This window comes from Eschrichtius robustus, chromosome 5 (genome assembly GCF_028021215.1).
Source record: "Eschrichtius robustus isolate mEscRob2 chromosome 5, mEscRob2.pri, whole genome shotgun sequence".
Lineage (NCBI taxonomy): Eukaryota > Metazoa > Chordata > Mammalia > Artiodactyla > Eschrichtiidae > Eschrichtius > Eschrichtius robustus.
In genome coordinates, this window is record NC_090828.1 from 125,256,359 (window position 1) to 125,269,493 (window position 13,135).

Sequence of the window (13,135 nt, forward strand, 5' to 3'; positions counted from 1 at the left end):
TGTGCTCTGTTACTTATTGGGTGTGTGTTTGTGTGTGTGTGTGAAATGTGTTTACAGACAAGTGCATAAAATGTATATTTACAGTGAAAAATTATAATGCAAACAATTGAAGAACTGCTACTAGGTCAGCCAGTGAAATATCGCCAGGAGCCCAGAGGCCCCGCACAGGTTCCTCTCTCATCACAGGTTCCTTTCTCCCCACCGGAGGCAATTATTCATCTGACTTCTGGAATACTTACTCCTTTTCTTGCTTTTCGAAAAAAATAGTTTTACTTCCTATTTTTGTATTCCCAAACAATATAATTTTTCCAGTTTTAACATTTGTACTTGGAGTCATTTTGGGAGATAATGTGCATGTATGTGTATGCCCATGTACGTGTATTTGTATAAATATGTTTGAATATACATCCAGCTTCTTTTACTCAGTGCTATCGTTGCAAGATTCATATGTGTTATCCATTTTTCATGCTCTATTCCACTGTTTTTCATTTCTGTATATTATTTCATTATATAAATTTACCACAAATTGCCAGTTGTACTGTTAGTCTTCATTTGGATTATTTCCGTCTGGGAGCTCGTAAGAGCAAAGATGCTGTGAACATATGTGTATGGCCATCGTGTTATAGGTGTTCACAGACATCTGTAGCGGATGTACCTAGAGATGGCTTTGCTGGGCTGGGAGGTATAAGCATCTTCTCCTTCGGTAGGTTAAGCCAGACTGTTCTACATGAATACGTTTATTTATACCTCCTCCCGGTGTGATATGAGAGTTCCTATTTCTCCACGTATTCACCAACACTTGCCTTTTACCTTTTATCTGTTCGTGCCAATTTGGTGCACGTGTAATGGTATATCTTTGTACTTTTAACTTACATTTTTAAGTGACTTCGTTTTGGAGGTAAAGCGATTCCTGGAACGCAAATGTCTGTGCTTGTTTACTTCCCCTGTTTGTCTTCCAGTTCCTGTATAGTTCAGAGGTCAAAGATTCCTATTCCTGAAGGAAGTCCCAGTCAATTAAACAACCCAAATTGCTTGCTTTTCGGCCGAGTGGGGACAAACACTCACGCTGTATTTCTTGGGCTTTCTTTGTTTATATGCTGTTTTTCAAAATACTTAAGGAATAAGGACTGTGTATATAACGATATTATCCCTGTAGCATAAAGGATGTATATGGGCAATTTCTTTAAGTTTTCTTTTTAATCTGTGAAATGGAGCTAACACTATCTACCCCATACAATCTAGGGGTCTTCAATTAAATGAGGTAATAAGGTCAATATCTTAAGTGATATTACATTATGCAAATCAATCAAGTTTTGAATAATTCAACTTCTAAAATGACTGGTGGTTAATGTCACAAATATCCTCTATGCAACAAAGTGATCAGATCCGTTCACATTTCTCAGTTCTGTGAAATTTCTCTGTGACGCTTATAAAACCACAGAATTCACTCTAGTCCCCTGTTGCTTGAAAGTCAAAGAGATTTAGTATTTCTGAACACACATCTGGGGAGCAAAATATGTTCAAAGGTTGTTTTTGCTAAGACCTTTAGGGTACCTGCATTTTAGGCTCTGTCATGATTAGAAATTACTTGTTGCATCTTAAGTGCAAATATGTAATTTTTGAAATTGCTGAGGTTTTCAATTTTAATAGGAATAATTTGGAATAATTTGACAATAGTATTAAATGTTTGGAATAATAAGATACTTGTACCAGTCTTTAAAAACACACACTTGTCAGACATACAGAGCTTCACTTCCCTGAATCAACACAAGGCTGAGTCCCAAGTACAATCTGTTCCAGGCTGAAAAGATCAATTTTCCTCTTCTAGCTAGTGGAGAGGAGAGATAGAGTTTCAGGGGAGGGGAGGTCAAGTTAATTCCGCTTAGCAAGTTCAGAGACAAAGGAAGTAACCTCATTAATGGGGGAGGAGGTACAGGTACTAACAGCTTTATGATGCTTTGATATTGGGTTTCTAAAATCAAATTGTCAAAACAGACCTTAGACAGAAAGACCTAGACACTTCTCCAAAGAAGACATACAGATGGACAATAGGCAGACAAAAAGATGCTCAACATCACTAATTATTAGAGAAATGCAGATCAAAACTACAGTGAGGTATCACCTCACACCAGTCAGAATGGCCATCATCACAAAATCTACAAGTAATGATTGCTGGAGAGGGTGTGGAGAGAAGGGAACCCCTCCTACACTCTTGGTGGGAATGTAAATTGATACAGCCACTATGGAGAACAGTATGGAGGTTCCTTAAAAAGTAAAAATAGAACTACCATACGACCCAGCAATCCCACTACTGGGCATATACCCTGAGAAAACCATAATTCAAAAAGAGACATGTACCACAATGTTCACTGCAGCTCTATTTACAATAACCAGGACATGGAAGCAACCTAAGTGTCCATCGACAGAAGAATGGATAAAGAAGACGTGGCACGTATATACAATGGAATATTACTCAGCCATAAAAAGAAACAAAATTGAGTTATTTGTAGTGAGGTGGATGGACCTAGAGTCTGTCATACAGAGTGAAGTAAGTCAGAAAGAGAAAAACAAATACCGTATGCTAACACATATATATGGAATATATATATTAAAAAAAAAAGGTGGTTCTGAAGAGCCTAGGGGCAGGACAGCAATAAAGACGCAGACGTAGAGAATGGACTTGAGGACACAGGGAGGGGGAAGGGTAAGCTGGGACGAAGTGAGAGAGTGGCATGGACATATACACACTACCAAATGTAAAATAGATAGCTAGTGGGAAGCAGCCACATAGCACAGGGAGATCAGCTCGGTGCTTTGTGACCGCCTAGAGGGGTGGGATAGGGAGGGTGGGAGGGAGACACAAGAGGGAGGAGATATGGGGATGTATGTATATGTATAGCTGATTCACTTTGTTATAAAGCAGAAACTAACACACCATTGTTAAGCAATTATACTCCAATAAAGATGTTAAAAAATAAATAATTAAAAAATAAAATCAAAATCAAAAAAAAAAAAAAATGAACCTATAGACAGGTCCTGCATAATATGTTCTCATTGCTTGGGATCCTGCACTCCTTGAAACATGAATGCTATTTTATTTGAATTTAGCTCCCCAGTGCCTTGTGCTGGGCCTGGACTTACTGGGCATCCTCAGGTTACTTTAGTGCAAGAGTAATGACATTTTGGCAGTGTGCCTGTGCATGTATGGGCACAGAGGTTCCTTCTAAGCCTTCCAGGAATGCATTCCATGAATGCATGTCCTATTCTTGTGGTGGATGGGCAGAGCTTATAACTATTTCCCGAAATTTTCTAGAATGACAAAATTTGTCTCCAAGTGCACAGCAGCCCTACATGTTGCCCAGGTGTGGAGATGTAGCTCTTAAATACAGTCAGTGGGAAACACCCTTTTGCCAGCTACCCCTCCAACCTGGCCACCACAGTGACCAGACATGATAAGATGAATGATCCAGAAATGCCAGAAGTTTTAATGGATGAAGATAAAGGGAAGGAGATTCAATGTCCAGGTCCAGTTCTTGGTGAATTCAGGCTTTGTATCGCTTTACGAGATGAAAATGTGCACGCTTGGATGGCATGCCTTATGGCACGCCCAGCCACTCCCATGATGCTTTCTCCTTAGATGGCTTTCAAAATAGAACAGACTACAGTGTAATTAAGGCTATTTGGTGCATCTCTGTTTTGCTTGGAAGGCCGAATCTGAAGTTTCTTGGTGCACAGAGTGAAGTTGTTAGGATGGTACTGTAATGGGCAACTCAGGTATAAATACTCAGGTATTTAACTGGAGTGTCACAGGACTCTGATTCAGAGGGGCGATCCTAAAAAGGTGTGCTTTCCTGCCTTTGGGGCCCAACCATGATTTTTGAGAAATACCTTTCTCCTGACTTTATTCTGACCTGTTTGCCTTTGCTGAGTTGAGGGTTTTCAGCAAGCTGGGAAGATGTCATTCCGGAAAAGACCAGCTGTTACAGAAGGGAAACCACAGGGATGCAGCCCTTTTAACTATTGTGAATTGGAGTTTTTCTTCTCTTTCTCTCTTTTTTCCCTTCAGAAGACATCCTTCTCTTTCCACCTTCTTCTTTCTTCCATAAAACAAATGATAAAGCAAGTGTGGTAAAAGCTAACCTTTGGGGAATCTGAGTGAAAGTTATAGAAGAACTCTTTGTAATGTTTTTGAAACTTTTTTGTCCATCTGAAATTACTCTTTTAATTTAAATATATGCCCCCGTATAAGTTTTAAGGTTCACATCTTCACCAGACCACAAAAAATAAGTAGAATTTAGAAAAGCCAATGGGAAAGTGAAGCATAATCCGTCTGAAACAGCGGAAACAAAGGCGTAGCCTGGGGAATGAGAACTTGAACTTCTTGAGAGGAACAGGGGCTAGACCTGACCTGAGAGATGGCATATGCTATGTAGCAGCAAATATATGTTTGCATAGATGAGTGGGGACAGAGTATAACAGGTGAAAATCCTACAGTGGAGTTGTTATTTTATGTAGAGGAAAGTTTTTTGTGTAGAACTATTCTACCTTTGGTCTGTGGAAAAGGATACTGTCTTAGTCTGTTCAGGCTGCTATAACAAAATACCAAAGACCGAGTAGTTTATAAATAACAAATTTATTTCTCTCAGTTCTGGAAGCTGGGAAGTCCAAGATGAAGGGCCCGGCATGGTCAAGTTCTGGTCAGGGTCCTCTTCTTGGTTCATAGCCATAGCCGGTGCCTTCTTGCTGTGTCCTCCCTGAAGGAAGGGGGGGCTGGCAACCTTCAGAGCCTCCTTTATGAGGACTCTAATCCCCTTCATGAGGGCTCCACCCTCATGACCTGCTCACCTTCCAAAGGCCCCACCCTTTAATACCATCATATTGGGCATTAGGATTTCAACATATGAATTTGGGGAAGACACAAACATTCAACTGTAGCAGATGTATTAAGCACATTTATAGTATAGAAAGACATAATGAGCATACATAATGAGCATACATAATGAGCACTTAGAGGATTAATGTAGAGCAGCGCTTTAGAAGCATTGGTCCATTTAATCATTTGTAAGCTCCGGCCAGCATGTCTATTCACAAAGCAGACCCCCTAAGGAACATAGTTTCTTTAAAACATATATTAATATTAAACATACATTAATTCAACAACATTGTAAATCAACTATACTTCAATTAAAAAAAATTTTACATATATTAATTCAGACCCATTTTCCACAGTAAACCAAAACAATACAGATGTACTCTATGAAGCTCTTCAATTTTATAAAGATATTTAAGGACTTTAGGGATGAAATCAGAAACTTATTTAGATCCCTGTAATTTGGAGCCCTGAGGAAACCGCACAGAGCAGGAAATCCTCTAAATCAGAGACTAAGTCTGGCACAAGCTTTTGATTGTTGTGCAAGACAAAGCTGAGCCCTAAGACCCGCTGTTACATTTAATTGAACACTCTAATGACATCCTCTGAGTACACTGCTTTAATAACACACTTATTTAAAGTGACAAAACCCATGTTATCATTCTGTAAGTCTCAGTAGTGACACTGACATTTTCTCTTTCCCTCTCTGCCTCATCCTCTCCCATCCCTGCCATACAAGTAGTCACTGTCTCTTTAAATCACATTTAATTAAGTTTCCTTTTTTCTTTTTCTGTTTTTTTCCCCTGTTGTCTCATGTTGGTAGCAGGTTAATCCTGAATTTCTAATAAATGCAAATGGATTAAAGAAAATCATGAGTTCAAGATTACTTTAACTTCACCAGCATAACAGTTAATATCTTCGTCGTCCCCTGGGATATGTAGGATTACATCAATTAAATTGGTCTCTGTAACTGAACGCATTAACCATAAATGTGACTGCCATGTTCTTCCCAGCACCCTTAAGGTATTTAATTTGCTTGCCTGTAATAGATTGTCAGAGCAGTAAACGTAAGGCAAGTAATGTAAATGGTGTAATGATGATAATAATCTGAATGGATCGATCGGAGTGTTACTGCAACGTGATACTGTGGGTAGAAGCGAGATACAGACATCCCATATACATTCCCATTTTCAGCTTTATTTCCTTACATATTATTTCCCAAGATTTTTCAAGTGAAAGCAATGTAAGCTGTCATTGCTGTTCTCTCCTTTATCTCTCCCCATCATCCTCTGTGCTGTTGCCTTACTAAAACCAGCAGACCCCAGGGAAGCTAAATTTCTCCAAAGAAAGCAGTGACTTCATAAAACTGAAATTCTAGCAATTCCTCCATGATTCACGGTATCCAAATATTTGAACCGGAAGTCGCTTTGTAGATTGGCTAGTATGTTCCCTTCACTTATTAACTACTAAAGAACTGTAATCCCAGAAAGGTTCCATGACTTGTTGAAGGTTACACAGCCTGCCATTGCCAGGTAAACTGCAGGGGGTAGAACCGGCCCTCCCACCTGGGCTGGGCGGGGAGCTGAGGGGTTACACCAGCTGCAGGTCTGAAGGGGGTTCAGTGTGACAGGCCAGAGCAAGCCCTGGAAGGAACCAACAGCAAGTCAGGAAAAGCTTTCCGTTTAGTTTGGGTGGGGAACGAAATGATGGAACTGTCTGAGGATAACCAATACTTAAAAATCTGAACAGATGATCAGCAAGAGGGTAGAAGGATTGGGCTGTGTGGCAGACGTCTGTCCATGATGAAAATGGAAAGAACAGTGTAGGATCCCACCTGAGGGGCGGGAGTGTTGGGAGAGGGTTGCTAAAACAGGGGTTCGAGCCCAGAGGAAAAATGTCGAAGCCAAGTATTAGAATGGAAAGTTGAGGAAGAAACAGGGATTTGAATCCTTGGACTTGAAAGATGACTAGGTCGGGATGATCTGACAGTGGCATCCAAACAGACTGTTTACTTCAGCTTTTGTGCCCCGTCCTAGTTCAGTAACACCACGTCAGTTTCATCGGTAAGTAACAGACGGGCCTAAATCTGAAACTTTTCATACATCTGCCAAAAAAAACAAAAAAGAAATTCAAATCATCAAAGCACAAATAAAACCACACGGAACCCACACCTTCTGTGTTAAACAGAAAACAGAACACTAGAACTTCAGCTGCTGTCCGCAGAAAAATAAACACCAAACACTGTACCCACAGCACTATCCACAGCGAGGCTGTGTGTGCCAGGGCAGGGTGGTAGCAGAGGGTACGAGGAAAGCACTCCCAGAATGAGGTCTGACACCATGAGCTCAAATCTCAGTACTGGCTGTAGGGCAGGGCTTGAAAGTGTGCAGGACCTAAGGTGACCATCTCAGCGAGGTCATGATTCTGGGGAAAACGAGGCTGAGAGAAAAGGTACCATCTGAAGATGTGACTGTGAAGGGAAAAAGAAGAGGGAAAATTTCAAGATGCTGTGGAAATAAAAGAGAAGTATAAGACCAGCCTCCCCAGTCATCATCCAGCAAAGAGGCTAAAACAGGGGTATATAGGGCAAGGGTGGAAGAATAGTACGTGAAAGTGATAAACTGATAAAACAGAAGGCATGCAAGTAGAGAACTGGTAGGAAAAAAGGAGGGGGAGCAGTTGATTGTTGCATATATAACAGGAGGGGGCAGGGCACAGGATTGTAACTAGATGGTAACAACAAAGGGAGTGATGGACACTAGGAGAGAATCTGTGAGAGGTGGATGGGGTGATGTCGAAGGGTTAGGAGAGGAAGTGACACCTCGCTCCTTTTAGTATAGTTTTGACTTTTGGAATCATGTTCATGTTTTCCATATTCAAAAAATAAAATGAAAACAATGAGAAGAGGAGAAATTAAATTTGAATACTATCAGAAACAAATGACCTGAACTGAATTTCAAAATAAATTTTCTTTTTTTGAAACAATGTAAACATTTGTAATTGAAGTATAGTTGATGTACAGTATTATATGTGACAGGTGTACAATATAGTGATTCATAGTTTTTAAAGGTTATACTCCATTTATAGTTATTATAAAATGTTGGCTATATTCCCTGTGTGGTACAATGTGTCCTTGTAGCTTATTTTATAACGTAGTAATTTGTACCTCTTACTCCCCTTCCCCTATATTGTCCCTCCCCTTTCCCTCTCCCCACTGGTAACCACTGGAGTTCTCTATATCTGTGAATCTGCTTCTTAAAACATATTTAAATCTAAATAAAATTAAATTGAGAAAGAAGCAGATGTTAACTTCCTCAAAATTTCTCTGAGTCTCATAAAGACTATTCATAAATGCAACCCTTCCAGCTTCAGTTTCAAATAAATAGTGTAGCCACACTAAGGTGTGAGGGGTGAGGAAGAGCCAGTCTGGTATCTTTTGAACACAGTATTTTTAGTATATACCTGCATTCTAAAGAAAAAGCAAATGTGAATTCTTCTTAGTACTATTTTTTTGTAGCATGACCATTTTGTACGCACTTTAGGATTGAAGAAATGAGAAAATATAATGATGTCAGCAGCCCATGCTCTCACTCTAGAAAAAGGAAGATACAAACATGAAAAGGGAGGACAAGGAGGAAGTCTGTGGGGGGTTGTGTGTGTGTGCACGTGTGCGTGTGCACGTGCAAGGAGAGAAGGAGGGGAAGAGAGGAAGAGAAGGGAGAAATCCTTCCTTCCACTGAAAAGGACTAGGAGCAGTGATCCCTCAGTAGTAATTTGCGCACATTAATATCCAGATCTTAGTTTCCAAATATCATTGCCCAACTAAAAAGAAGCAGGATTCCTTGGAAAAATGGCTGATTTCAGGGATGGGGCAACAGACAAGCAAAATGGGCATGGAACATTTCCCTGGGCCAAAAAAGAAAGAACGTGTTTTTAAAATGAAGGAAATATGTCAAAGGGCACAGCTTAAAGAGATTCACCTTCCCAAAGCTGAGAAAATTGAGCATCAAAATAAATACTGAGAGTACAGACATAGCCCTATGAATAATAAAAGAATCCATGTATTCATACTGATAAATAAAGAGGAAAAACACTTCCTTATGACATCATGCAAACTCGTAAATGTAGGTAGAAAAATGGTAGAAATCATCATTTTCAGCCGAAGTAATTGTTGATTCAGGCAAGGTTCATTGATGGTTGCTAAAATAAGTAGATAAAAGTTTGATGCGGAATAGGAGATTTTCATAGTCTCAAAGTACCTACCCCCAATTTACTTATTAATTCTAAAAAGAAAGATAGTAAATTTATAGTGGAGAGATTTGGAAGACCCCACCTTAACCAAGTGATCAAAGTTAACATGTCCAATTATGGGACAAATGGACATGACACGATTCTGACATGATGCACTGAGAAGGACTCAGTATCATTTCTGTGCCATTACTGCCAGGTGTGCAGGAGGAAACTTGAAAGAAACCCAAATTAAGGGACATTCCACAAAATAATTGCCCTCCACTCTTCCCAAAAAAAAAACAAAAGGAAAGGAGGGAGGGAGGGATCAACAGCATAGAGGACAACTCTTCCAGATTACACGATCCTGGATGAATGACAAATAGATGATTTGTCATTCATCCAAGATAGGATTCTGATCCTGGATAGCATTCTAGGTTGGAAAAAAATTTTGCCATAACGACATTATTGGGACAGTGGATGAATTTGGAATAAGGACTGTAGGTCAGATTGTGGTGCTGTATTAATAAACACTGTATTTCCTGGCTTTGAAAACTATTCTGTGGTTGTCTTCGTTATTGGGAAATCCACACAGAAGTAGTTAGGGATAAAGAGCTTACTCTCAAGTTGCAGGAAAAAAGTTGAAAGAGAAAGAAAGTGAAAATGTGGCAAAATGTTAACAATTGGTGAATCTAAGGAAAGGGTACACGGCAGTTCATTGTACCATTTTTGCAAATCGTCTGTAAGTTCGAGATTATTTCCAAAAAAAAAGTTGAAAGAAACTGTAAATGTGAATCTGTGTACCTCCTAAAAATCATACCATAGTTTTGAAAAAAATGATCTAAAGGTCTGTATGCCCACTTCTAAATGTTAAGGAGGGCTGTCGTGAGGTGTGGATAGAGCCAGGTTTCCTTGGGAGATTGAGGTGGTGATCACTGTGGCAGCCATGGGATGGGTTAACTTACACAGTTCAGGATTCAGGCTGGGGCCAGCAGTGGCCAAAGTGAACCCAGGTCACCAGACAGAGGGCAATTTTCATGCCCCCATTCCATGCTTCTTCTAAAACCTAATGTGCTTATACTGTATACTTTTGTTCCCTTATTATTCTACTGGTAACCTAGTAACTATATTCAACCTAGGATCCTACAGTAACTTATTTAACATTAAGGTACCTACAAGGCTCTGAGGAGCAGGAAAGCAGTACTTTTAAAAAGGCAGGGGGAGGGGCGAGGGACTCTTAAGTATGTTCAGTTCTTAAATTTCTCATTATAGTCTCATGTTCAAAAGTCATTGATTAACCAAGAACACAACATATTTAGTTTGCTTTTGGAATTATACTTTTGTGAATTTACCTTGGGTTCTCTTCTATGACCTAAACAAATACCAGGTTGTGAAACTGTGACAGGTCTTAATGAAGTGGATTAAGGCATTTCTTCCCTTTACATTTTCATAGAATGAAGTAAACATTATAATCATTTTTACAGAACACTCTTGCATCAGGCCATGATTTGATTTTCTACCTGTTCAAAATATCAAGTTTTGTGTTTCTTTAAATGCTAATGCCTTTTTGTGAACGATAAGACAGGAGTCATCCCTGAGAGATTTATAATAGTACTTAGAGCAAACTCGTCAAAGATTCTTCTACAAGAGTGTTTTAGATCCTGAGGAGATATATTTAGTAACTGTATTGAAGAAGTTGTCACATGACAGAACATTTCATTGATTTATTTGTATTATTTTTGTATCTTTACTGCAGGCAGAGAATTCAGCGTTGGCTTTGGAAAATGAAAATCAAAGGGAACAGTATGAGAGGTGTCTTGATGAGGTAAGGGGAGCGGGGGGCTTCTGGATAAGAGGCTGGACTATTTAGGATTCCCTATGTCAGATCTTAATATGTGTCTATTACCGGTCTCCAGAGAACATTAGCATTTTCTCCTTCAAAGGAAGGTTGTAAACATGTGAATGTGGAGAAGGAAGGTCAGTCAGTCCCCTCCCCATCCCTCCCTGTATCCTTATACGGGCACCTGCAGATTCCTCTTGGTTATTGTTTAATATGCTTGGGGCATAGGTTGGGAGATGCTTCACTGTATGATAAATTCGTGCTGTCCAGTAAGTGTGGTCCCAGCCTGTGAATGAGAAAAGCCACCCAGGGCACGCTGCATCGCCTCCAACTGGATGCCATTTCTGAAAAAGCACATCCTTGATAGAGTGGGTGGGGACGTGTTCACAGTTGGCAGCCAGAGGGAAAAAATCAGTGGATTGAGAACAAGCCAAGAAGAGAAAGGGAAGTGTGGAGGGAAATTTGAGCAGAATGGAAGGAGACAGGGCCACACGCCTGAGTAAACTGGGGAAGTGTGATTTGACGAAGATGAAGAGATGAAGGCAGAGATGGTGGGTGTCTCAGAGTTCCTGAGAGGGGAGGGAAGATCGACGTGTACGCAGGGCCCTGGTTTTCCTCTCAGCCATCCCCTCACACGGCGCCAGGGATCGTACCACCCATCTTTCCTGTGTCATCCAGCCAGGACTGGCCTTTGGCCTCCCTGACAAGCTCTTATCTGGGACTTGGTTGGTGATTGGAGTTACTCATTTGATGGGATGACTTTTCTAGTCATCTGCCCGATACCCTAAAACTTGCACATATTCTTCTAAGAGATTCTGTTTAAGAGCTGTTATGATATAGCTGACAGAGATTTTAAGAAAATAAGAAAAATTACATTCATTCGAGTTCTCCTACCTTACCAGTGGAAACTAGCACTGTATCTTCAGTCTTTGCCTTCTCACTAACAACTGGGAAAACCTTTTCCAACAAACGCTCTTGAACTTCCTTACCCCTTTCCTCCCCCAATCCCCCCCTTGATTGTCCCAGAAGGTGATGGGTTAAATGACAAAGAACACAGGTTCAAATCCCAGTTACGGCATCATCACCTCCACCATATACTTCTCTTCTCCCTTGAAACTAGAAACGGTGTTTCCTTCAGAGTTCCACCTGTGCTGGATATTTTCCTCCACCAGTGGTTCTTGAAATGGGATCCCTGGCCTGGCAGCATCAGCCTCGTCTGGGAGCTTGTTAGAAATGCAAATTCTGAAGCCCCATCCCCAGCTGTAGAGAATCAGAGACTCTGGGCGTGGAGGTGGGCCCGGCGATGACCGATCTGTGTATCAGCAAGCCCTCCAGGTGATGCTGTTGAACCCTACAAACTGAGAGCCATTATCCTCATAACACAGACCGCTTTGCTTCACAGTTACTTGTTGAAGAACCCTCAAGATGTCCCCAGAAAATTGTTTAGCTATTTAATATTTTAATTGTTTCATATCTCCAGCCATATATATTAGTTACTCAAGCAAAATGGTATTTGCACTCCTCTGCCCTGTCAAGACTTAAAAGGACTCTGAATAATCTTTACACCGTCCAAAGTTAAAAGAATCGCTCAAGTAAGCTGACATAAAAGGAGGAGTGGTGACTCAGTGTCTAGTGAGGCCAGTTCAGCCCCCTCACCCCTGTTCCCCAGGTACTTGGTCCAATCAAAGTTTAGGGCAAGAAAGACCAAATAGATCCAAGGATATTTAAAGGAACAAATATTGCCCTTGGGTCATATGTATTGATCAGCAAAGTTCCACTTTAACCTCCTGCACAGAAATTTCCAATGAGACTTAATCTGCATTCAGAAGTCAAATTTATGTGAATCACACCACAGAAACTTCTGAGTTGTCACGATTTTCCCACAAGTCATCCCTCCCCATCACTCAAAAAGCTCCCAGCATTCCTTTCTGGAAATTCACAGCCTGCTTTCTGTATGTTCTCTATGCCTGTATTCCAAAGGTTTCATTAGCGTGTGTCTGGTGAAACCGAAGTTTTCACCCACAGAATCATTTAGTATAAAGTTTCCACTGAAGACAGAATTTTCAGAGGGAGAATCCCTCTGTGCTTTTTTGTTGTTCTTCTTTTTTTTGACATGAGAACGGTTTTATTTAAATCATTGATCACTTGTGCAGTACGCAGTACTCAATATTAGGACTTTGAAATGATTTAGACAAAAT

The 13,135-nt window shown here is 40.4% G+C and overlaps 1 protein-coding gene across 11 annotated transcripts in view; it reads left to right on the forward strand.

The window, feature by feature from the left end:
- NCKAP5 (NCK associated protein 5) overlaps window positions 1-13,135 on the forward strand; it is a 1,051,318-nt gene that overhangs the window by 841,994 nt on the left and 196,189 nt on the right. For all 11 annotated transcript variants that reach the window (XR_011074154.1, XR_011074153.1, XM_068545242.1 and 8 more), the window contains one exon: window positions 10,854-10,922. Coding sequence is in view for 9 of the 11 variants with exons in the window: in XM_068545242.1 (XP_068401343.1) it covers window positions 10,854-10,922 (69 nt within the window). In the remaining 2 variants the exon portion in view is untranslated. The remainder of the gene's footprint in view (window positions 1-10,853; window positions 10,923-13,135) is intronic.